We start from the raw sequence: 26,892 nt of genomic DNA, 5'->3' as shown, positions 1-26,892 counted from the left end.
AACGTTTAATATAACATATAATTGATTCTGTCATTGATTATTTGTCTGGAACTGTATGTCATTTGAATGCTGTTCTTGGAGTAATCCTTTGGTGACAAAAGAAAAAAAAAGGGGACAGCTTTTGAACTTAATCCCTTGTCAAATTTTCTACATCTACAGAAAAAAGTCAGTATGTAAATTGCTGTTGCCCAGGAGTTAAAGGGAAGGAGGATCTTGGGAGAGACAGCTTACCCTTCTTTGCTAAAGCAGAGCAAGAGTTCTCCTCCCTCCAGTGTTTGAGGATTAGTTAGTTAGTGGTTGTGTTACTCTTTCTGTGATCAGGCTTCAGTTTCAGGAAGGATAATTTTGGGCAAGATCATGGCCCGTCCAGCATGCAAATACCAGGAGCAGAGGAGGAGTAAGCAGGGGCAGCTCTATGTCTTTTGCCGCTCCAAGCATGGCAGTCAGGCGGCCTTTGGCAGCACACCTGCAGGCGGTCCACTGGTCATGCGGATTTGGCGGTGTTTCTGCGGGTGATTTGGCGTGCCCGCTGCCGAAGCCACGCGACCGGTGGACCTCCCGCAGGCATGCCGCTGAAGGCTGCCTGACTGCTGCCCTCACAGCGACGGGCAGGCCACCCCCCGCGGCTTGCCGCCCCAGGTACGCGCTTGCTGCGCTAGTGCCGGGAGCCGCCCCTGGGAGTAAGGCACCCCCTCTCATCTATCAATTAGTGTTTGACTATGGAATGTATTCTTCTGGTGCAAACCAACATACTAGCAATGGATTCGGAGAATTTCATATGGCTTTTATATCATGTTTCAGGAAAAGAAACGATTGACAATTGGCAACATTGCTCGCCAATGGGAGATTCAGCAGAATCGAGTTGCCCTTGTGACTTCTTCAAATCAAGATAAAAAAGACAGTGACTCCTGTCAGATTAATGGCAGTGCCGCATATGAATTTCCTGAAGAAACCAGGTATACAAGTGTTTTCTTGGAAGTATATTTCCTAGCTAATGTTTTATATATAATAAAAATGGGAAACACTAATCCTTCCATTCATGTAAGTGTGTGTGTGTGTGTGTGTGTGTGTAAATAGTGTATGTATAGAAAGATATGTGTATTTATTTTTGGATTTCTAAAATGTGTCCATTTAGCACTCTACATAATTAAAAAAAAACAATTTCAAGACTTACTGAACAATGTCTGCCTCAGATGGACTCCACCCCAGACTAACACATTCTCCCCTTAGCTTGCTCAGGGTAGAGTCTGAAAAAAATAGAACAGATTCAGTAGCCTGAACAACTTCAGCACGGTCAGTCTGGGTGAAGTGCATGTACAAAAGCACCCAGCTGATCTCAACAGTCTCAACTTTAGAGTTCAAGACAACTGGTCTTTTAAGTAGCCTGGACTGATCCCTATGAACATGGTTTAGAAACTGCTGTCATTGGTGTCACGATTACAGGGCTAGCTGCACTTCTGTCCCCTTTCTTGTTTCATTGAGTGTCCCGCCCCCATTTTCTTCTCTCCCCCTCCTCCCCTCTTCCTTTCTCTCTACCCCCCCTTACCCCCCCCCCAAAAAAAAGGTCAGGCCGTGTGCCTTTACCTCTCCTGGGCTGGGTTTCCATTTTTCTCTCTCTTAGACCTTCTTGCTCTGGGTTACAGTGTGCTGTCTATCAGCTGTGCTTACCCCTGCAGGTCTGACTGGTTTTGGTACATGCATTCATTCCTTTGGGAGTCTGTGACCAATGGCTGTGTCTAGTGACCAGACAGCTTCCTGAATATCAAAGCATTGTTTATTTTAATGGTAGAAAGGAATGAAGCATAAGAGAAAAAGGATTTTCAAACCACAAAGTGTCTTACCTATGTGTGTCTCTTATTTGAGGGTCACAATTGCCTGATGATAATGTAGGTAGGTCTAGCTTCTTCAAACACCTAGTGAGTGTCTGCGTGTCAGTCTGGTTTCCCAGAACAGCCTCTGTCCCCACCCCTCCTTCCACTACCCTCCTAAAAACCAAACCAACTATGCGTGCGCAGTCTCTGTCTCTGTTTCTCTCTCAACTGCTATAGTCCTTTTGATTTTTCTTGTGTTCCTGGGTCTTTTCCTGTCCAGCACTGTCTCTTAACAATCTGTAAGTGTTTACTGAGGGTAGTTTATCTTGAGTCATTGTTTTCCTTCTTGCTTGTTTTTCTGGACAATGCTCCTACTACAGAACCAACATATTCATACTATAAATGTCTCCACTAACCCAGTCAACACATAGTATTCATGAATTATTACAGAGCAGCTCGAAGTCTGTTATATAGGAAAACTTAAGTAGGTAGTCAGGAATTTGTAGGTCAAAAGCAAAAGTTTGACATGTATCAAGAAGCCTAGGGAGACTTTGGAGAATGGGTGTAATGTGCTCTCTACATCTAGCATCATTGTTTAAGCAAGCAGCTGCATTCTCCACTAGCAGTACCTTGCAAGTGATCTACAAGAGGAATTGTGGCTCCATAAAGAGTATGTTATAAATATGTAGCTCGCAGGTGCTTTTGTAACAGTGGTTGGGTCCATATTTGAAAGAACTATTCACAAGAATGTAGCCAAATACAGACTGAAAAATATGCCTATGACCACTGACGACACTTAGGACTGAAGGAGCAGTTTGAGATCCAGAAGCAGGGAACCGAAGATTAGTGACTAGAGCTATAATTTTCAACGGTGATTAAGAAACTTAGGAGCCTAAGTTTCATTGATTTCAATTATACTTAGGCTCCTAAATGCCTCAGTCCCTTTGTAAATCTGAGTTAGGCTACTATGTCAATTAAGTGCTTTTGAAAATCTTCACTATTCATCTTTTTTTCAAACACATACAAAGACAGTACTTATTTTCTTTGTACATGCCTCTTTACCTTCATTCGGTATCACACAAATTTTACACTAAATTGGAATTAAATACAAAAAACCTGTGTTAAAACAATGTAGATATTTTGAGACAATGAGCATTGAAAAGGAGAAAAGATCACATACAAAACTGTACCTAACTCATGCCTGGGTTTTTTAACAAAGTCCTGGCCCCAGTGAAGTAAGTAGGCGTTTTGCTGCTGATTTCAGTGGATCCAGGATGTCACCTGTAGTATGTAATATTGCTCTCTGTTTTGAGGTCCTCCAGGTGCTACAATCATGGCTTTCTTTCAGGAGGGTCATAATGTAAAAGCCTCTCTCACACATAGCAGCTATGAAATCCACTTTCTTTCTCCCCCTTTCTCCTTCACACACGCACACATTTTCATCTTGGCCCTAAACAGTGGAGATAGTTGTATAGAGTGTAGCTATTACGGAGACACTGATAGTTATAGCACCACAGGTGGGGTTGAGCCAGGTTTTTGCCATTTGACAAGACCTGAAAAACTTCTCTGGAGCTGCAACAGTGGCTTGCTTTAAACTAAAAATGGAAAGCACTCCTTGAGGGGGTGTCTGAATTTTTGTAAGGGTATTATGATCACTGATAAGTGATTCTGGAAAAATAAATGGTAAAATTCACTTTTCAGAAATCTTGCCTGGGATGTCTCTCAAAATTGTTACCCCTTTTGCACAAAAATTATAGCAGTCTCAACTTCAAAATTCACACAAATGTAGATGTGCCATTCACTTCCCCCTTTTCAAAGTCTTTTAGACCTTTTCTTTAAAAAACTTCACAATTTCTACTTAACTGGAAAGAAAAATGCTAAACAAAGCTGCTGTTTTTTAGTGTGCATGAGAGAGTACCCTTTCAAAAGTACTCTTTAGCAAAGGAGAGAGTGCACTGTGCGAAATCAAGGGCATCATGAGTTCAGTTCTTGCCTCTTCTCCTGGCTGTTTGGAATAATTCTATGCACTTCCCACCCTTATTGAGTAAAGCTTTAGTTATTCTTCCCACGTTTTACAGATGAAATAACTGAGCATCTATGAGGTTGGACAAGATCATTTCTGACAGAGTTGTAAAGAAAATCCATCTCATCCATTTTGCCATACTGCCTCTCAAGATGATTAGGTCAAAGCTCTGTGTTAGGCTATGTTCTCTGTAAATGGAAGAGGGATTTCAAGTATGACATTATGCATGATATACGTGGTGAAAGGTTGTGTATGTTGTTGTATGACTTGAGAAGTACCAGTCTGGTTTTGTCCAGGACTTTAAGTGCATTTCCTGCAAAACAAAAGTGCATCATAGGCTTCTCCTGAGCTTTAATTAGCAGACAGGATGCTTGAGTGGAACTTCAGAAAATTTTCCGTTTTCCATCCTTTCAGCAACTTATGTCCTTACCCCCCAGTCACTCAAAGTGTTTTCTCATTTGAGAGCCCATGTATGATTTCTGCTGAATATAGAGTCCTCATTAAATTGAGGGCTTACTTTAGGCTGTTTTTTCTTCTGCATTTTCACTTTGATGCATTCAGTAGCTTCTATCAGTAAAAATTAGAGAACATGTTAAACACTAATACTCTGATCAGTTTATCAAAATGTAAAAGGATCTAGGTGAGTTTTTTGCTTCTGCATGTTAGCTAGGTATGCATGAATATGTGCTTGAGCATTAAATACTGTTCCTGATTGCTACTGATAAATTTATGATTAGGTATTTGTTCACTTTTTATTGTAAATAAATCTCACACTTTTACTTTTGCATCCAGTTCCTTCAATAAAAATCTCAAAAGGACAATTGAACATGTTTACTATTGTTAAATTAAAAACTTGGATCTTAAAAAGTAGTAGTGAGCTGTATCATGTGCCATGCAGGTTTTAAGTAAAGTTGAGCTGCTTTATATTGGTATCTGCAGTATATCTTTTTAGTTAGAATATTTCCAAAGATAGTAGACTATTAAGGCAGAGTTAGTGTAGTGATGTGTCTAACTCTGGTACTCCTAATATAAATTCTTCCTTTGTACAAAAACATATATCAAGGTGTCCTGATTCCACTGCGGTCATTAGTGTTCTGCCAGAGCGCGCTTTGTTACAGCATCTATTTGTTATACAGGCCTAAAAGTCAGCCTGGATACAAGATGTTTTAAAAGAAAAAAGTGTGAACTGATTGGGCAGCTATAAATAGGTCAAACATATATATCCATCAGCAGTATTCTATATTAAATCTGTTCAAATGAAGGTACCAATATAATGTTCCAGGTATGCCTTGCAAAAATAGTGGATGTGCATATTTTCAAAGCATTCAAGTCTATTGTTTTCTACATAAACTTCAAGTTAGTTATGTAGCCATACAACTACAAAATTGTGCTTTTTAAATTATTCAAATTTAAAATTGCTTACTTGATGAAAAATTCAACTTTCCTCACAGTTTGCTACTGTTATCCTTCTGTCTTTTCATATTTTGAAAAATCAGACTTCAGCTGAAACTTAACAGTGTGCATGTGCAGATGTTGCATTTTCTAATATTGTATATGTATTGTTTTACAGTGATTCAAAGTCCATTACAAATATAATACAAACTTAAAATGCAGTCCCTGTTAAAATATGTTGCTATGGAAGATTATTGAGAAAACTCATGTTATGTTCCCATTTCAATATGATGTGATTCAGAATAATCATGAGACACTGTTATACCTTATAATGTGAGATTATCAAGGGAGCCCATTACACTCCTTTTATGATGTGTGTTATGATAATGAAAAGATTTCAGTTCAAGTTGAACAGGCTTCACAATTTCAAAACTAAATGGAAAACAGAATAAAAGGCCACCAAACCTCTTTGGATATGTCTACAGTGCAATACAACACCCGTAGCTGGCCCACAAGGAGGCAGGGTCCCAGCGCCCAGGCTCTAGCCTTAGCCCTAATGTCTACACTGCAATTTTATAGCCCTGCAACCCATTCCCTGTGAGCCGAAATCAGCTGACAAAGGCCAGCTGTAGGTGTTTTACTGCAGTGTAGACATACCACCAGAGTTTACAGAAAGCACAGCTTTGCTGCCATTCATTGGCTTCTCCTACTTTTACATTGGCTACTATTAGGTGTACGTGAGTAGTTTTAATTGAGGTGAGAGGAGAGGGACCTCAATTCCCAGTTGAGATCCATTGATAGGTATAAAGGGGTACACAGGAAGCTTGCTTTCTAGATCAATAAGTTATTGGGAAGTACTGAGATTGCTTAAAGTCTGGTGTGCCTTGAGGGAGAAAGGGCAGTTTATTATATCTTTACAGCATTGATTTCTCTTCCACCGGAAAGCTGACCTGCAAAGGGCCCAGATATTAGCTACCAGTAGGTATACTGGTGTCTGAACATGCTGGAAAAAGGAATATAGACCAAATTCTGTCTTGAGATTAGGGGTCCTAAAATAGCATTTGCTTTCACAAGAGGTGGTCATTGGCTCATTCAGTCCCACTTGTAATATCCTAGATAGGGCTAGTTGAAATTTATGTATTTTTTTAATTGGAAAAAGGGGGGGGAAGTTTTGAAAATATTATTCCTAAGGGATCTATTCACAATCTCCGTATTTCCCACACTTGTCGAGGTGGGAACAGATTTCCAAGAAATTAATGTTTATTTTCAAGTTTGCTTTGCCTTCAAGCCACTAAGCATTGGAACAAACTACCAAGGGAAGGGTAGATTCTCCATCTCTTGCTGTCTCCATATAAAGACTAGATACTTTTCAGGAAGATATGCTTTGGACAAACACAAGTTACTTGGTTCAGTACATGGGTATTTGGGTGGAATTTTATGACCTGTGTTATGCAGGCAGTTGGACTTGAGGTTCTAATGGTCCCTTCTGGCCTTAAAAAATCTAAGTCTGTCTTCAAAAGATCATAAAAGGAAGGTGTGCTCTGCACTTGTAGAACAATAGAAATTTAGGGCTGCCAAGGATCTTCAGAGATCAAGTCCAGTCCCCTGCATTGAGGCAGGACCAGGTATACCCATGGTAGATTTACTTACTATCAGTATTCATGTGTAGAGATGAGGGAGTGGAGTCATGTCCCTGCCAGCAAATATCCTTTTGTCATCTCCTAGCAGTGTATTCTAGTTGATACATTATACTTGTATTATTGGAAGTTATAAAAGTAACTGTGTAAGAAGATAAAAGTGCATTGAAGAAAGAATATACACCCCACAATGTTTGCTGCTTGTAAAAAGCAGGATCAGATTTTTAGCTTGTGTAAACTGACATAGCTCCACTGAAATCATTAAAAGACATGAAAGGATAATTACAGCCCGTAGATGTATTCTTTAATGTCTATGCATCATCCCTGTATGGGCTTTGAAAACCTTAGGAGGTCCCTAAAAATGGAGAGAATACAGTACTTTGACCATTTATAGCCCAGGCATTCACACAGTGTTGGAAAGGAAGTGAATGATCATAGGAGAAAGAGGGTAGTACATTTAGAAAAATTTGAGAGAACAGTGCCATAGTGGAGTCTTGTGTGTGTGTGATGGGGGGAGAAGGATATGGTAATAGATGATAGCGTATACGGGAAGGAAACAGAGAAGAGGCTGAAGAGAGGCAGATTCTGAAAAGCAAATAGAATCTTGAAGCGAGAGGAAAAATTAAAAACGATGTTCTTAAATACTTAAATTTTAGAAAATATTGAATACAGACTTACTAGGTTAAGGGGGGCACATTAAAAGAGACTGAGGGGTAGCTATTTTGAGTGAGCAAAAGAAATAAAAAGACCAAAGGAAAGGAAAAATGAGAGAGAAGGTAAATGTAAGCTCATTTTTTTATGAAAGTTTGCTGCAAAAAGGATATATATATTTATATACATAATAGTAGTTTATACATATTTTATGTACTGTGGGTGGAGCTAGTAGCACTGCCTCCTATTAAGGTTGCTCGAAACATCTATTTATAAGACCCCATTTTCAGTGGTTTATAACTTTGCGTAACTTCAATGATTTGGGGTGAAATTTTCCACGCCGGATGTCTGCCTCAGGCTAAATATTTTGGGGAAAAATTTCAGCCAAAAATAGTTCAGCTATTTCCAAGAACAAGGCTTTTTTCCCCATGTTAAAAAATTCTTGGGACCTTTTGTTTGAAATGTTCAAGTACCCCATGCTTTGGACTAGGGACTTGAAATTTGGCAGGTGTTTCAGGGATGTGCCTCTTGCTGTCCCAGTGAAAATCTGCCCAAATTTGGCCACTGTATAAGCCTCTGAAAAAATAGCAGTTCACACATGCTCAGTAGAGAGAACTTCAGTTTTAACAACTAAAATCTCCAAAAATTCTGTCCTCACTGATCATGCACCTTCCCCACAAACAAACTGAACATGCTGCAGGCCAGGGCTCGTGGGAGCACCCAGAAAAACTTTCCCTGTGTAATAGCTGCTCCAGTCCAGGGTAGGGCAGGATTCTTGGATGACTCAGGCTAGTGAAGTAAAGGAGACTATTGTCCGTAGGACCCCTGCCTCATTTGTTGCAGAAGTTGCAAAGCGTGTAGTGAATGAGGTAAGGGATTGCAGGAAGAGAAGGGAAGATTCATGGTTAAAGCAGTTGAGTACTGCCTTGGAGAATGGGATTCTATCTCCACAGAGTTCCTATGTGATACTAAACAAGTCATTTAAATCATACTTTTTAAAGCCTATGACTAAACAATCGTGTGTTCCCTCATTTTCTGGGGGTCTAACTTCAGACCCTTGGGACCTCTTTGAAGAAGTGCTGAATGCTCACAGCGAGATCTGAGCAATATGTTTCCAGCAAATAGCACTTTGTGGAGCACTGCAATGAATTTGGGTCAAATTCATTGTATAGTTTTGCCTGGAATAAAACTGTAGACAAAAATTTTGAAAACATTGAAACATTTCATTTTGAAAACGTCAAAACTTGTTTCAGTGTTTCCATTCAATCCGAATGAAATTTTTCCAGTTATTTCGTTGAGGAAAAACTGAAAAAAATAGTTTCTATTTGAAACCAACCAAATATTTTTCAGTTCGGCTAATGAACTGAAAAATCAATTATTAATATTAATGGGAATACCTGGCTCTTATATAGAACTTTCATCAGAAGATTTCAAATTATTTGTTTAGCTCTACTCTCAACTGCAATTGAAGTTAATGGATTCTACGTTTGAATATAGTGCTATATAATGGTAAGTATTCTGAAAAATCAGGTCCTAGCCGTCGCAAATTTGGCACTCAAAATTAGTAGAAGCTTTTGATATTAATCTTTGTATGCCTTAGCTTCCCAACTGTAAAATTGGGATAATAGTGCCACTCATTTCATGGAGTTTGCAAAGATAAATTAATGTTTGTGAAGCACTCAGCTACTATAGTGGAAAAGCCCATGAGGAAATTAATAATTTTATCTTCAGAGCAGGGTTTGAATAATGTGCTGGAAATAAGGCCTATGACCGCACATTGAACAATGAGGAAAAAACAGCTATTGAATAGCAGCTCTTTAATTGATCACTGCCCATTCTGTGGACTGAATGAGGCAGGGGTCCTGTAGAAAGAGTTATACAGGTCTGTCTCATCTTACGCTGGGGTTACGTTCCGCAGTCAGCGCGTAAAGCGAAAATCGCATATAGTCAAAATTACATTGAGTGTAATGGCGGGCAGAATCGCCCGCACTAGAGGTACAGTATTTAAATTATTTTTCTCTTTTTTTGTTTTTTTTCTTGTTTTTGCTGACCGCGTAAAGCTGAAATCGCGCATGTTAAATGCGCCTAAGATGCGACAGACCTATATGATTATATACATAAAGACTGTCACAATTAATAATCACAGGAGGGGCAAATTAATGTTACACAGGCAACTTTAATTCTGACATTTCCTAACTTTTGAGTGTTGGACCTAGCAACTTGAATTTCCTTTTAACGTCTTTGTAATATTTTCATTCTAATATACAGTGTCTGTTATATGTAACACCCTGAGAAGCAGTAATCTGGTATTTTGTGTTTTTTTATATTGTACAACTACTTAGAAGAAAACAATTTGTCTAATACGCCTAGATGGATATTTAGGCCATGATTTGTCAGAGAACAATGTTTCTGATAATGCCGGGGGAAATAAAAAGAGAGACATAATCTCACATTCACATAAGTAGCAGACAAAGGCTCAGATCCTGCATAAGGTGCACTGGTGTGGACTCCTGCTACTTATGTACATTGATAGTTGCATAATTCTTTTTGTTTCATTAGTGGTATCAGAGGCATTATCTCTACCTTGTTATAAAGGAATTCTTGCTACTAATTGGGTAAAATTGAGAGTGAGTTAAAATTTATCAAACTTCAAAGTTTTGATAAATTTTTAGACAATTTAGGAAGTTAGATCACTATTCTTCATTCATTTTAATCCCTTTCCATCTCCTGTTGGCCCTTTTGTTCTTTGTGACTATACACTTGCATAATCAGTCTCCTCCCCTGTGAAATATACACTGCTCTTTTCACATTAGAGAACAATGGTAAGATTTCAGAATTGAAGGGAGCACAAAGACCTGTTAAAATTTTTGAAATAAATATTAAAAGTAAAAGAGGACTGAATGAAACAACTCTTGCTGATTTCTATGAATCACATAAAATTGTTACATTTAATTAAGTTGGGAAAAGGCTTCAGTTGAATAAAACCCATGTCCAAATCAGGCTTTTAATTGTAATTTTTTGTTACTTATTTCCACAGAGAAGGTGATACCCAGAGTAATCTGAGAGGTATTAATGTCCTGCTCTAAAGTCAGATTTGTTCAATGGACTTCAGAAAACTGCTTCAAAATATAAATAATTACGTCATTCTAGCCTACCCTTCTTCCTTTATTCTGCTATGTCATAATAGTAATAGGTCAGTTATTTCTAGTGCAACTTCTCACACATAGAAGCATAAAATATCAGGGTTGGAAGGGACCTCAGGAGGTCATCTAGTCCAACACCCTGCTCAAAGCAGGACCAATCCCCAACTAAATCATCCTAGCCAGGGCACATATAAGAATGATCATAAGTGGTAGGAATCTGTGATAGACAAGAGATGATTTATGTCAGCCGTACAAAGACAGGATTACACAATTTCTGTGTGTATGCAACAGTTATACATTGATCATGCAAATGATGAACAATAGTTTTACCATCCAGAGTTGCTGTCCCCGGTCCCAGATTTCTGCAGCTATTTGCCACTAACCCATAGATCCTTCAGCTGGTAATTTACAAAAATGTTTCAGTCTCTAGCCTAGAATTATATCAATGATTGCCAAATGATTTCCCACTCCCACACTTCCTTTGCTTGGAGTTCTGACTCTGTTTCTCAGTTGTGTGACCACAAAATGTTTGAAGTATAATTCTGCTTTCCAGATGCAATGCTGCTATTTTTTTATTTTTATTTTTTGTTGCTATCTAACTAGCTAACCACCACTATAGCTAAATAACTGGATTTATTAGATTGCTTCTCTAACCAAACATCTCAAAACTTCATTAAAATACCACTGTTAGCATTAGACACCTTGTTCAAACATTATTGTATCCTAATATTGATATTGCCATGTACAGCCGGGGTATTTAATATAGTAATTCGACAGTATATCCAACATAGCTGTAGAATATCCATATATCAGCTATTTTAAGATTAAAGCAGGGAGTGAGTAAAGTGGTGAGTCTGCATGTATTAAGTATGTACTGCCTCATAACCACAGGAGGTGCTGATTTATTGATCACCAGAAATTACTTTTACACAAATCAAGGTCCCTCTCATTTTCAAATTCAGTGGGTAACAAGTTGGAACAAAGTCCTCTATCCTAATTCTAAATCACTTGTGCAAATTATATCTTAATCAATACAAGATGCAAAATATTACAGCTTCAGCAGATTAACATTAATATGTTAATGGATTCACTGTTTGGACTGCTTGAGAAGACTCTTCTTTAATAGAACTTAAAAAATATTTTCCATGCAGTTGTAGGAAAGATCTTGGTGTAATATTTTCTTTACTTACATTGGATACTGGTTGTGAAGTTGGTTTATTTTTGGTAATTTCCTGACTATGAATGTTGTGACTTTTTTTAGCCAAACCTATTATAATAAAATACAATGTATAAAATAAACTTTCATGCTATTTTGTAAGTTGTCATTTAAATTTGTAAAATCAGTGTTGTAGAAATCATACTGCTTATTTTTTTTTAAAAAATTACAAAAATGTCAAATTATACTAAACATTCAAACAAAGCAAACTTTATCTGCACCTTTTAGAATGTCTTCATGCAATTCTGGGTGTCTTAACTTTTTGTATTGGTGATCTAGGCACTAAAGACTGATCTCTCCCTCTGTATGCCTAGTACCAATTTACGGGGCTCCCATCTGAGTGAGTTTTAAGCTGTTCAGCCACTTTTTTCATTTTGAATTTCTGTTTTATTTTTATAAATCTTAATATTCTCTTTCCTCTACAAAACAAGAACATTTCTTCCAGCCCAGTCAGTGAAGGAAACATTTTTATCCTTTATCTGGCCAGTAGGTAATTAAATAATGCAATGAGAGTAGAGATGCTTCTGAATCCATGTCACTGTGATAAACTGCAGCAGTTGGCTTTGGTGTGGAGGGTGATAGTGTGAGGTATAAATCCTCTTACCTGATCAAACCAGTCAGCTGTTCTGTTTCTTTAAAAGTTCTTTCTCTTATGCTCTTTGCTAAAATTGAATAGTCAGTAAGGCTAGCCAGAAAACAGCAATTCTGTTTTGCAAAATATTTCAGTATTTTGACATTTGTTTTTGTTCCACATTGGGATAAACAGGAGATCTTCTGAATTTCCTCACTCACACTCACTCACACGTACATCCTGATGGTTATGGAAGTCACCTGGGAAGTGGGAGACAGAGGCTCAAATCCCTGCCCTGCCTGATTTGAAGACGGGACTTGAATCTGGGTCTCCAATATCCATGCCCTAACAGTTCAGCTGTAGAGTCAGTGTGTCTGTGTCGTGTGTCCGCCCGCCCCCCCGAACACACATCCCTTCATTCTCCCAAAAAAAATAAAATAAAAAAAATCTCGGTCCTGAGAAATGTTCCTAGTTAATTTTTCAACAAAATGGAATTTTTCAACACAGAAAGTTTAATCAAATTTTTTTGCAGTTAGTTCTAATAGTCAAAGGGGAGAGGTCACAGTTGCATATCTGGAGTCTGACTGCTGTAAAAGTGGAAGAAAGTCAAAAATGCTTTTGGAGATGGACAAAAAGCAATTGGCTCTACTCATATAGGTGAATGTTAGAGTGAAAGATAGGTCCAGTTCAATTCTTCATCTTCTTTCTCAGAATGATACACTGTCTCTCAAGAGAAATGAAGATTTACAATAAATGAAGATATCTAGCAGAGAAAACGCACAGTTGGAATTTGATATATTATCTTTGAAGACAATTCAACACAGCTGTACAAGACCTTTAAAAAAATTTATTAAGTAGTAGTGAGCCAACGTATAGTTTGTGAAAAATTGAGCCCTACTTCTCCAGAAGTTAGCGTGTTTGATGCCGATTAGTTGGGAAGAAAAAAAAGGGAGTTCTTCCAGCTATGGGTCTGGGCTATAATTTATTTTAATACCACCAGAATTAGTCACTTTAAAATGTTAGATTTCCTTCAGGCCAGAAGAAGCTGGGAAAGTTGTGAGGCTATTAGACTTAAGTGTCTGGCTGATCTTCAAAAATTGAGTAGTTCTGGTCAATCAAAAGAGGTTTTGACAGGCTCTTTTTAAGGAGCAATAACCACGCCCTATCAGGGTAAGGATCTAGTTGAAATGAGTGGCCTGTGTGTATAGCGGACACAGATTGTCTTACTGCAGGGCTAAGAAAATGCCCTGTTGGGTAAAAATGATTCTTGCTTGGTAGAAATAAACCAGGCCTAAGTGATGGTCCCTGGAAGAATCAGTGTTGTTTTTTTTTTCTATCTGAAACCTATAAATGGCTGTCTACAGCACCTTGACATATTGTTGCTTCAATATGACAAGTTGGGTCAAGGGGGGAAAACCCCAAAACCAAGCCTGGAGCTGGGTGACCATCACTCTGAGGCCTATTCTAAAGCCCATAAATTCTGTGGCATAGAATTTAATGGAAGATTTCCTACTGATTTCAATGGGCTTTGAATCAGGCCCCAAAAGAATAGTTGTAAGTAGAAAATACTTTTAGCAAGCCATTTTCCCATCTGTGTGTGACTTAAGATTGTAGATGATACAATAAGGTGTTCAGATAAAGCAGTTAGTCATAGAGTTGGATTCACTGTTTTTAATATTAAATTAATCTAGAGCCATAGGCTGTTAAGAAGTCATCCTTGCTTCCAGTCCCACAGGATTAAATCGGGTCAATAAGACCCAAGATGTGTAGGCAATGACTTAGTATTCTCATCTTTAAGTCAAGTAATGTCTTGGTCAGAAGACATGGCATAGGGTTTTTAAGTGGTGAATGATGCAATTTATAAGAAAAAATGAAACTATTTATTCAACATTTTTGGTTAATAGCATTATTATCCCTGTTTCCTTGGTTTTGTAGTCTTTGTGTTTGATCTTAAAACAGGGTTTGATCCTGCAAACAATTACCAATGTAATGGGATTAGTTGCATGAGAAATTATTCATGTTGGGTATATTTTACAGGTCGAGTCCTTAGTTTTGTTCCCTGAATTTGAATGTAAAGGCATTTGAGCAAATGCATTCATTGAAGTTTTGTTTGTAGCAATCAAAACCAATACAAAATAGTCAAACACTTGAGCCACAATTTTAAAATGATTGCTAATTTTGGGTGCCACAGAGTTGGGGTGCCCAGCTCCAGTGATACTGTGCATCCACTTTATTTGATGGCATTTATAGCATCTCTGAAAATCAGGGTCTAGGTGTCTCAAGTTGGAAACCCAAAATTGTGGATATTTTTGAGAGGTTAGGCTTTGGTGTAAAGTGTAGGACTTCTCGAATATTAATATTCACTTCAATCAAATGCCCCAAAAGATATCTTCTCTTTTATATTACATCTGTTTATTTCCCCTCACAGGTCTCTTGACACAATACTGAGCAATGCTGTACAAGGCTTATCTGTCCTCGATTCTCACTTAGTCGAAGTGGAGGGAGACACTCTTTACTTGTATGGTTCTGGAGCTCTGGAATCCCTGGATCGAAACTGGAGCGTTCAGACAGCTGGAACTGTCATCACAGTCTCCTTTATGTTCATAGAATTTGATGAAATTGTTCAAGTGCTACCAAAACTGAAGATCAGATTTCCTAATTCTGCGGTAAGACATTTTCTCTGAGACTTCAGCAATCTGAATAGCCACAGAATATATGGATGATCTTTATTAACACCTTATTTTGGTCAAGTAACCTTTAGTTTTCAGCCTATTATCACTTATGTATATGAATTTGGGTTATTTGTATAACTCTTCAGTTTTGTCTATATTGTACTTTTGACTTGATAAGGCCTTCTTGATTGAGCAAGAGACTTGAGTCAGAATTCTCAAAGGGAATTGAGGGATTCCTCTTAGGTTGGAAATTTATTTCTGACACAAACATTTCTTTTGGCCCTTCATAAAATAGAAAAGAGTTGCTAAATTGTGAGATGGAAATACAATACTTTTACATTGTTGATCCATTATTTCCATGTATCAAGAAGTATTTGTTTGTGTATCAAGGCAAGCATCTGAACAGCTGGCGACAGAGAGGTCAGAGGTGGTGCTGGTTAAGCAAAGAACTCTCTGGAGTTCTGTGGTTCTTGCTCAACCGAAAAAACTAAATGTGCAAAGTCTCTGGCCACATTCCCTCCAGGCAATGTGGGTCTGTAAAATCAAAGCAAATAACATAAAACTAACTAGAACAGTATCAACAGGTAGGCTCATGTGCCTTCATAGTTCCCTGTCTTGGTTTCTGGTCAACAAACCTCTGTCTCTCCTTCTCATAAAGATACCCCATGCTCTTTTTTGGAAGGTTCTGAGCTTAATTGAGCATACCTTGCTTCAGTTCAGGCAGGTATCTCCAGCTACGAATTCAAAATCCCAGCAAAGGTTTTTAACCCCTCAAAATCTCATTCTGCTATCAGGCTCATCGTGGTCTCCTTTTAGGGGTGCTTGGAAGGAGCAGAATAATTGAGCGATTCTATGACCTGTACAGCTTGTACAACCAGGAAGCAATCAAACTCTACATACTCAAAATATTTCTTGCTTATTTCCTTGCTTGCAATGTAGAAATATCTCATTCTTTTCTTTCTATGCAAAGTTTAAGCAAATCTTGTTGTTGCAACACTTCTACAGAGGGGCGTGGGGTTTTGCCTCTCTTATTGCTAATGACCCAATTTAAACCCAAGGAATCACAATGATGGTATAATAAATATGTGTGATTAAACCAATCATCCAAAAAACTGGGGAATTGAATCCTATACACCTATAACTTAGTCAAAACAGTTACGGCTAAGTGACTGTATTAAGTGACCATAGCATTATACATACTTGAAAAAGTTATGATCACACCTTGCTGAAAACGTACAACCCAATTAACGCCTTTAATTTTACATGCTTTAATGCTCACTCGATTAATTTTCATCACTTTTTCATAAAGAATACAGACAAGCTATGACTGTGCACTTACTCTTTCAAGTGAAGAAGATTGTAAATGCTAAGGTTTTCCCACTCTGAGACCACCAGATGTCTGTATCACTAAGATCTCTTATTTTATTTTCTAGTTTTTATTTTAATATATTGGATACAAAAGGGAGAGGGCTTCTTTTTAAAGAGGGGAAGGCATCATGTGTCACATTGTTTTGAAGAGGTATTAAAAGCTCTACACATCAAGTGAGCCCAGTTGCTTAGATGGGCCCAAGAGCTGGTTATTCATGTCTAAGGAGAATTGAAGTAGCATGGAATGGAGCTGATCTAACACTGAGCTTGATGTCTGTAACACAGTTGTGTTGCCTTACTATTATGTGTCCTTCTCAGTAAATATAACATAGTTCATGTCTGTTTTTTTGTTACAGCACCTGAAGTTTAAGGAGACAAATATTGTCATGATGCAGCAGTTTAATGCATTAGCACAGGTGCGTCGCATTGAACAGTTGACAGTTGATCCTCAGGGAAATCCAGTTGTCAACTTTACTCTCTGGAAATACTATGTTCTGTTTAGACTGAACCATTTTAATCTGCAGAAGATCAATGGAACTGAGGTAAGAGGAAGTAATATTTTTTTTTAGGAATACAAAGAACGTGTAACTTCCCTCTCAAAAGTATTCCTATAAAATGAATGCTCATTAATGGAAAGAACAGATTCTTATTTCATAAATTTATATTGATTATATATTAATAAAATTAATAGAGCCACTCCATTCATTCTAATGCAAAAGTAAAAAAGATGTAAATATACTTCCCCACATAATTTACTTTGCTCTGCATTTGTCAAACTAAATCTGTTATTTTTACTTATGTAGCCCCCCCAAAATACCTTTGTTCCTATAGCTCTTGGTAATTGGAAAAGACAATTCAACCCTATTCCTGAGTACATATGATAAAGAAACACAAATCAATGTGTCTATTTTTTTTTTAATTTTAAAGAATTCATACACTTCACCTCTTCAGTTTCTTGTAACAAGTTTTTCTCTGGTTTATTATAATATGTTTGAAAGGAATTTAAATATTGGCACTGGATATATGTATTTAGGGCTGTCAAGCGATTAAAAAAAAGAACTGTGATTAATCGCACTGTTAAACAATAATAGAATACTGTTTATTTGAATATTTTGGATGTTTTCTACATTTTCAAATATATTGATTTCAATTACAAAACAGAATACAAAGGATACAATGCTCACTTTATATTTATTTTTATTACATGTATTTGCACTGTAAAAAACAGAAGAAATAGTATTTTTCAATTCACCCAATACAAGTACTGTAATGCAATCTCTTTATCATGAAAGTTGAACTTACAAATGTAGAATTATGTAAAAAACCAAAACCTGCATTCAAAAATAAAGCAATATAAAATTTTAGACCTTGCAAGTCCACTCAGTCCTACTCCTTGTTCAGCAAATCACAGACAAATAAGTTTGTTTATAGTTGCAGGAGATAATGCTGCCCACTTCTGGTTTACAGTGTCAACTGAAAGTGAGAACAGGCGTTCTCATGGTACTGTTGTAGCTGGCATCGCAAGATATTTACATGCCAGATGCTCTAAAGATGTATATGTCTCTTCATGCTTCAACCAGCAGAAGGTTGATTTTCTTTTTTGGTGATTCTGGTTCTGTAGTTTCTGCATTGGAATTTTTGCTCTTTTAAGACTTCCGAAAGCATGCTCCACACCTCATCCCTCTCAGATTTTTAAACCTTAGGTTGAGTGCTGTAGCTATCTTTAGAAATCTCACATTGGTTCCTTCTTTGCATTTTGTGAAATCTGCAGTGAAAGTGTTCTTAAAATGAACATGTGCTAGGTCATTATCTGAGACTGCTATAACATGAAATATATGGCAGAAGGCGGATAAAACAGAGCAGGGGAAATACAATTCTCCCCAAGGAGTTCAGTCACAAATTTAATTAACGCATTATTTTTTTAACAAGCGTCATCAGCATGGAAGCATGTCCTCTGGAATAGTGGCCAAAGCATGACGGGGCATATGAATGTTTAGCAGGGCCGGCTCTACAGTTTTCGCCGCCCCAAGCAGCGCACCGAATTGCCGCCGTGGGCGGTGGGGGCAGTCCGTGTGCCCTTAGGGCGGCAGGCGCGTTTCCGCGGTGGCAGTAGTTTGGCGGCAGCTTCTATGTTTAGCTGAAGCCGCCGCAGACAGCTAAACATAGAAGCTGCCACCGAATTGCCGCCACCACCGAAACACGCCTGCCACCCTAACGGCGCACGGACTGCCCCCGCTGTCCGTGGCGGCAATTCGGCGCGCTGCTTGGGGGCAAAACAACAGGGACTGCCGCCCCTTGCATATTGCCGCCCCAAGCACCAGCTTGGAATGCTGGTGCCTGGAGCCGGCCCTGATGTTTAGCATATCTGGCACGTAGATATCTTGCAATGCCGGCTACAGAAGTGCCATGCACATGCCTGTTCTCACTTTCTGGTGACGTAAATAAGAAGAGGGCAGCATTATCTCCTGCAAATGTAAACAGACTTGTTTTTAGCGATTGGATGAACAAGAAGTAGAACTGAGTAGACTTGTAGGCTCTGAAGTTTTTCGTTTTTTTGTTTTTGAGTGCAGTTATGAAACAAAAAAAAAATCTACATTTGTAAGTTGCGTTTTCACGGTAAAGAGATTGCACTACAATACTTGTAGGAGGTGAACTGAAAAATACTATTTCTTTTGTTAATCAGTTTTACAGTGCAAATATTTGTAATAAAAATAATATACACTTTGATTTCAATGACAACACAGAATACAATATATATTAAAATGTAGAAAAATATTTAATAAATTTCAATTGGTATTCTGTTTAACAGTGCGATTAAAACTGCGATTAATTGTGATTAATTTTTTTGAGTTCATCGTGTGAGTTAACTGCGATTAGTCGACAGCCCTAATATATATATAAGCATACTTGACAGCTGGTTTTAGTACAGCACATTATTATTTATATAGTATTTTTTAACTCCAGGTACAGCATATACATAAAATCTCAAATATTTTCTTCATCACCACTCCATGAAATGGAATCCTTGATTTTTTACCTCTTACACAAAATCATTGTTTAAAGTGCAAAGAAAGGGAGTACATTAATACTGGTACACATCAGCACCTTGTGTACCCATTTGCACCAGTGCAAAGTGGGTGTAAAAGCTACCATCTGATCTGGATAAATTATACATCTGTCGTGCACCAAGGGCTCAGTCAAGCAAGGTGCTGAGAACTATAGCCCTGATACAACTCTTAAATACATACTTAAATTTAAGCATGAGATTAGTCAGGTGCTTTACAGTTAAGTGTTTTGTGGGATCATGGCCAGGATGTTCAACACCTTGTAGGACTGAAATCTCACTTTGCATTTGTGTAAATGATTATACCAATTTCAGGATTACAGTGATTTGAGCTGTCTATATAGAGTGTAATTCCAAAAAGTTGTACCTATGGATGTTGAGAAGCTAAAGTGCAGTAGTTATATTTGTTTATCCATATTTCTCATTAACAAAATATCTACCAGAAACTTAAATAATTACATTGTAAAAATCTTATGAGAAATCGTACATTAAATGTCTAGTATTTTAAATTGATCATTATATTTTGTTTTTAATTGACTGTATCAGATAACTAATAAAGTATATAGACATTTGAACTCTATAATTTACTCTTTTTTTAGCTGTATCCAGCACACATTAATCATGCAACATAGGAAGAGAGGGTTAAAGAGCTAAACTGAACTAAAAGCTCCCACGGGGAGGAAACTAGAAAGCAAAAATGTCTCCTTTTAATTGTGCTATATCTTAAAAAGAAAACAAGTCATTAAACTTCTAATACTATTTTGGGTGGACTTTTTCTTAAACATAAATAACCCCAGGAGAACATTTTGAAATAAAATAAGTAGCACAGTATAAGGTTGTTTTTTTCCCCTTTAAATTTACTGATCATGAACTCTTTTAAAAGGTGCCTGTTAAAAAGTTTGGATTTGTAAGACTGAATATGGCTTTTAAAAGCTTGCTTGTCAATTTATGCTATGTATGTATTTAAATGTTGTATCTCCATGCAACATTTACTGCACCATTTAAAGTGCAAACATGTTTTTAGATTTTAAAGAGTTCTTCAGCCTGCAATAATAAAATATAAAATAAATCCTCCCTGCTTATCCCACAACTCCTCAGAAAACGTCTAAGTAATTAGGCCTTCCAGAATGCTCTGTCAACAAACTCAGGTTTGAAAGAAAAGCCATGAAACTTATCCACGAGCCAAACCCACACTTGAGAGAAGAGCTGTGTGCTAACCAGCTCCCCATTCCCCCCAACAAACGGTCTGTACTCCCAGGCCTCACCCTACTATATGGGCTGGCCGTGAAGTGCCCAACCCTCTTTTAATGTAGTTTCACAAGTGTAAATTTTCCTAATCTTGACAAACCCCTGGACAACATAACAAACCAGTGCACATTTAATTGTGGAACTTTACAAGACATTTAGCAGCAAAGATGTATAGTTTGCAAATGACAGGGTAGATTAAATGAGTATTGTATGCATATTTTCTTGACATTATATGCTAGTAAGGAGCATTGATAATGCATCTGTAGTTCCCTAAGTGCTGTTACCATTGCATCCTTTGGTGATAAATGGTACCAAGAACACACTAGAAGTTTCACTGAAGAATAGCATTCTTATTTAACGTTTGCATATAGCACACACTGACTGCCTTGGGGAATTTTACAGTAACATAACACGATGCTGGGAAAGAAGACATCAGACAAGGGGAATGTTTGTGTTGCTCATTTTTTATTTGAAATTGAATAGATTTTATTTAGATGTCGGGAGGGGTGAGCATCATTAGAGAGTTTGGAGGGGAAAAGAATTGGGCTTTGAATACAGATGTTTAAAGTACATGGTGTCATTTCATCAACAGTTTGAAATTATCTTAAAGACACAGCTGTAATTTTATGCTGGAGCAACAGTATAGTTCATGTTTAGGAAAGTAAAGTATTAGGGGAAGAAATAATTTTACTGGACTGGGAAAGGCCAGCCAGTTAGCCCTTACCGAAAAAAAAAAAATCTTTCTGTAAAGACTGTCCCATAGTGCTGCCAAAGTCACAGAGACCATGGCTTATCTTCCATCAGCTAAGTGCTTAGAGACCTTTCACTTCTGCATCACAACTGGATCAGAAACTTTTCTATTATATCTCTGTAAATTTATGCAACATGGTAAAGAATTAACCTGTGTGGGCTGGAACACTCAGGGTGGAAGAACTGATCATTAAATGATCAGATCTTGAAACACAGAATATCAGATTGTATGCATCAAAGTTTCCAGAGTTGGTAGAAAATAATAAGTAAAACAAGCAAAAGTAACTTGTGTGATTGCTCTTTGAATATATTGAAGATGCCAATAAAAGTAAATCTAAATTTTGAAAAAGTCGTAGGGATATATTGTTTCCTTTCCTTAAATATGCCTGGAATATCTCTGGTATGCAGTGTTTTATAGCACATATTTTAACTGATTTGATTTGTGCTGGTCATTTCTGAACATGAGCAGGTCTTACTATTTGTAAAAATTTTCCATTTCTATTTTTTTCACAGGTTACTCAAAATGATATAGTAATGGCTGAAAGGCTCTTTGGCATTCTTGCACATGTAGCATCTTCTGATGTGCCCCAGTATCGCCTGCTTTTGCTACTTGGAGAATCCAGGTAAAACGTTATTTTAAATGGCTTAAACATTTTTTATAGCCATAGAAATGATATTTTTTACCATAATTTTGTTTGTATAAGTGCGTTAAGAATTAAGTTAACAGTTAAATCAGTCCACTCTTCCTTTTGGTTAGGTTAGATTAATCAATCAGTTTTTTCAAAAAGAACTTGATTTTCATTTTTTTATAAAATAAAGTAGTTAATAGAGAAAACACACAAAAAGCTCAATTACAATTTGATATGTGCAGTGAACTTCTAGGATGATACAGAAAATAATCACAGAGGGAGATGCCACTTTATATTTCAGTGGCTCATAGTTTCAAAGATCTTGTACTCTAAGTGTGCACTAGAAATACTTACAGGCTTGACCTATATTTATTCAGACCAACATTAATTCCTTACACATACAATTAGACTGTTTGGAGTATGATATTAACATAATGAAGAAGAGCAAAAGTAAATTTCATATTGGCTTGTATAAGGCCAAGTTTGATCTTACTTCCTGCATTTTACCGGTTATGAAAACTGTTGATAGTTCTTCACTGGGGACTACACAGGAGAGACTGCAGGTTTGGTTGGTTTAGGACACTCAGTGAGTGCTACTTAGCACGTGCAGCTGCAGAGCACCCACTCTGATCTGAACTCTCCTTGCTCAAGTCTCAGAGCAGGGAGACTGGGATGAGCCCAGGTCAGAATTAGTACTCCATAGCCTTTCTGACACTGGATACCTTCCAAATCTTGTCGGGGGGGGGTGCAGGCCAGGTCTGAAGGGAGAATGAGGTTCCTTGCCTGCTTCTCTTGTTCCACCAAAGCCAGTGCTTTTATTGTCTTAACTCTTATTCCCATCAGGCTCATGTGCTTTCATCTGGTCCACTTCTATAGTTTTTTAATGTTCAGCAATATAAACATTTAATTTTAAAATGCTTAAATTGCCTGGGGCAGAAAGCTGACGGGGTGGGTGGAATACAGACAGGGCAATGTGGAAAAGAGGAGAATGCAGGGGATGAGAATAGAAAGGAAACAGATGTGGGGAATCAGCAGAGGATGTTAAGAGAAGCAGTGTAGGAGTGGAATGGAGTTAGGGAATGCTAGAGGTGATGTAGAAGCAGCAAAGAATCCTGTGGCACCTTATAGACTAACAGATGTTTTTGCAGCATGAGCTTTCGTGGGTGAATACCCACTTCTTCGGATGCAAGTAGTGGAAATTTCCAGGGGCAGGTAAATATAAGCAAGCAAGAAGCAAGCTAGAGATAACGAGGTTAGATCAATCAGGGAGGATGAGGCCCTGTTCTAGCAGTTGAGGTGTGAAAACCAAGGGAGGAGAAACTGGTTCTGTAATTGGCAAGCCATTTGCCATTCATCATCTGGACCCATGGGAAGGAGACTCTGGAAAGATTCCACCATGATTTTCCACCTCAGCCTGGACCAATCTACACGGGAGGTCCACTTCCTAGACACCACGGTGCAAATAAGTGATGGTCACCATCACCGGTTCATTCACCTGCACATCCACCAATGTAATATATGCCATCATATGCCAGCAATACCCCTCTGCTATGTACATCGGCCAAACTGGACAGTCTCTAAGGAAAAGGATAAATGGACACAAATCAGACATTAGGAATGGCAATATACAAAAACCTGTAGGAGAACACTTCAACCTCCCTGGCCACACAATAGCAGACCTTAAGGTGGCCATCCTGCAGCAAAAAAACTTTAGAACCAGACTTCAAAGAGAAACTGCTGAGCTCCAGTTCATCTGCAAATTTGACACCATCAGCTCAGGACTAAACAAAGACTGTGAATGGCTTGCCAATTACAGAACCAGTTTCTCCTCCCTTGGTTTTCACACCTCAACTGCTAGAACAGGGCCTCATCCTCCCTGATTGATCTAACCTCGTTATCTCTAGCTTGCTTCTTGCTTGCTTATATTTACCTGCCCCTGGAAATTTCCACTACTTGCATCCGAAGAAGTGGGTATTCACCCACGAAAGCTCATGCTGCAAAAACATCTGTTAGTCTATAAGGTGCCACAGGATTCTTTGCTGCTTCTACAGAACCAGACTAACACGGCTACCCCTCTGATACTAGAGGTGATGGCATTTAAAAGGTCCACAATGTAAGTGTCCACTGAGCTCTTCTCTTGGAATCCATGGAAGTACTGGGGTGTGAAGCCTGTTACTGTTTGGACCTTAACGAGTCCACATCTCCTTAGGATATTTACACTGAAGATTTTGCAATATTTTCTCAGGAACAACCAGTCCAACTAGTTCCACTCCCTAGTACTGCTGTCGTGCAACCCCCTACATCTCTATAACATACCGGCACTTCCTGTGCTAAGCTCACATGGAGTCTTGCTCTCCCATGCATTGCTTGTGCCCCAAAAAGTGCTGCCTCCAGCCTTGTCCCCCACAACTTACCCACTACAGCGTTTTACTGGGTGACCAGCTGAACTGTTCCTGTCTTCATGAGTGGGGCAACTGCTTCCCTTTATGTCCCCAACCCTGCAGATATTTGTTGGCATATGTTACTACCAAATATATATTGCTTGCTTAAACCGTGAGAAATGTTTTGTTTTGGAAGAAAGATACTTTTACTCTGGCTGTGGCTACACTTAGCACTTCAAAGCGCTGCCGCGATAGCGCTTTGAAGCGCTAAGTGTAGTCAAAGCACCAGCGCTAGGAGAGAGCTCTCCTAGCGCTGTCTGTACTCCACCTCCCTGTGGGGAATAACGGACAGCGCTGGGAGTCGCGCTCCCAGCGCTGGCGCTTTGACCACACTGGCGCTTTGCAGCGCCGCAATTTGCAGCGCTGGAGAGGGTGTGTTTTCACACCCTGCTGCAGCGCTGCAAATTTGTAAGTGTAGCCAAGCCCTTACATTATTTTGTTTTGTTCCACTTCTCCATAGCATTTCTGTCACAAGCAGAAGTAGGTTTGCCTACATTTATTTCCTGAAGGTCTGTTCCGTCATGTACTGTTGTTTTCACATTTACAATATACAAATAATTCTTTACACTTTTACTGCTTCCTCCAAGGATCTCAAAGTACTTAGCGAACATTTATTAAGCCTCGCTAGAGAGCCTGCAAGGTAATTAAAAGAGATAAGAGATCTCTAATGTCATATAAAAATATGGATTTCTTCACTCACCACTGAACTGCGGTCTCCTAAGCATCTATTTAACAGTATACAGCAATACTGGTTAGAAATTTTAGGACAGAAAGCAAAGACAGTTGAAACTTATGTAGGCAAAATATAATTAATAAGAATTTGGCCAGAACACATGGGTTAACATACTCTTATGAAAATCCCTATATAAGTAAAATGACAAATATTAAACAGATCCCACTGTATAAAATTACTAAAAAACCATAAATTTTTCTGTACATTGCAGAAATATTGAGCACTTTCTTCTTGATTCACAAATAGAATGTAGTCATACAAGTTGAACAAAGTCCTTGGGTATATAATGTACTATATATATGCATTTCTGTTAATAGGGAGCTGATATAGGACATGATCGAAGATGTCCATACATATAAGTGCACTGTTTATCTGATTCCAGTGTCATGTGTTGGGCAGCGCTTACTGAGTTACATACTAGAGACACAGAAATAATTTTAATGGGTGTTTCATAGTTGAAATATATGACAATTAACAGTTTTGACATTGTAAAATAAAAGGTGTTTAAAAGTTTGTGGAAAAGAAGTTTCAATTGTATTTTTAGATTTCTGTGAGTACTTTTACTTTAAGTACCTTTCTTAAGTTGTATGATTTTTTTTCCATTTTGGAGCCCTGTTATGGTATGTGTCAAAACAAGCATTTGTCTTAATAGTCTGCAGTTGTGATGGGACAAAATAATGGATGGATATCTCTGGGACCTTCTGTATATATCAAGGCTGCAGGATGCAATAAACCAAAAACTCCTAAACTCAATGTTCAAAGCAACCAAAAAAAAAAAAAGAGGGGGGGTATTACATAAAAACACTGAAAAGCATTTGCGCTTTAATAAAGTCTCAGATAATTAAATCTGTAAATCTTTTTACTGTCTTTCTACAGGAAGAAACAATTCTGTTATATGCTAGAGGCAAAGGGGAAGAAATCTGGGATTGTCAGTGAAGAAAGTAATGACGACAGAAGAGTTGGAGGAGAAAATGCAAGTCGAGCTATACTGAATTATACCACAAGGGAGCTTCATACAGAAAAGCCTGAGGTAAACGTATTAGTTTGAGGATCCTGTGAATATCATATACTCTGAAACATTACAAATATATATATTTTTCTTTTGGGTGGCTTGTTTAATTTTTAATCAGTTTTCCTATATTTTATTTGCCTGAAATAATGTTATTCACTTTCACCAACTGAAAGAGTTTTCAGGGTACTTCCAGACTTCTCTGGGACCCAGTGACTAACATCTATATTATAGCAATGGTGCCATGAAAAATCTGTAAATTTTAATAATCTAATACAGTTAAAAATAAATAATGTTTTATTAAAAATAAGTATATAGACCAATTTCTGCTTTCAGATGTGCCAGCATGGCTCCCACTGACTTCAGCCAAGGGCAATCTTTGTCATTCCTTCGGCACTCCTAGGCTCTCAGTCTAGTTCTGCTCTGCTTGTGAGCTCCCTCTCTGAGTTCTGACTTTGCATTGCAGACTTAAGCATATTTCAAGAAATTGTCATCAGACAGTCCTTTTAACTTAGCCTTCTACTAGCCCTGTGT

The 26,892-nt window shown here is 38.0% G+C and overlaps 1 protein-coding gene across 1 annotated transcript in view; it reads left to right on the top strand.

Moving 5' to 3' along the window:
• Positions 1 to 26,892, top strand: part of LRRC49 (leucine rich repeat containing 49) — a 122,483-nt gene that overhangs the window by 92,117 nt on the left and 3,474 nt on the right. Inside the window, 5 exon segments of the mRNA XM_044980221.1 lie at positions 802 to 956; positions 14,873 to 15,110; positions 16,841 to 17,026; positions 22,060 to 22,169; positions 26,226 to 26,379. Of these exon segments, the coding sequence (XP_044836156.1) occupies positions 802 to 956; positions 14,873 to 15,110; positions 16,841 to 17,026; positions 22,060 to 22,169; positions 26,226 to 26,379 (843 nt within the window).

Source organism: Mauremys mutica, chromosome 11 (assembly GCF_020497125.1).
Source record: "Mauremys mutica isolate MM-2020 ecotype Southern chromosome 11, ASM2049712v1, whole genome shotgun sequence".
Classification (NCBI taxonomy): domain Eukaryota; kingdom Metazoa; phylum Chordata; order Testudines; family Geoemydidae; genus Mauremys; species Mauremys mutica.
Note: the sequence above shows the minus strand (reverse complement) of the source record. Positions and strands in the feature narration are given on the sequence as shown.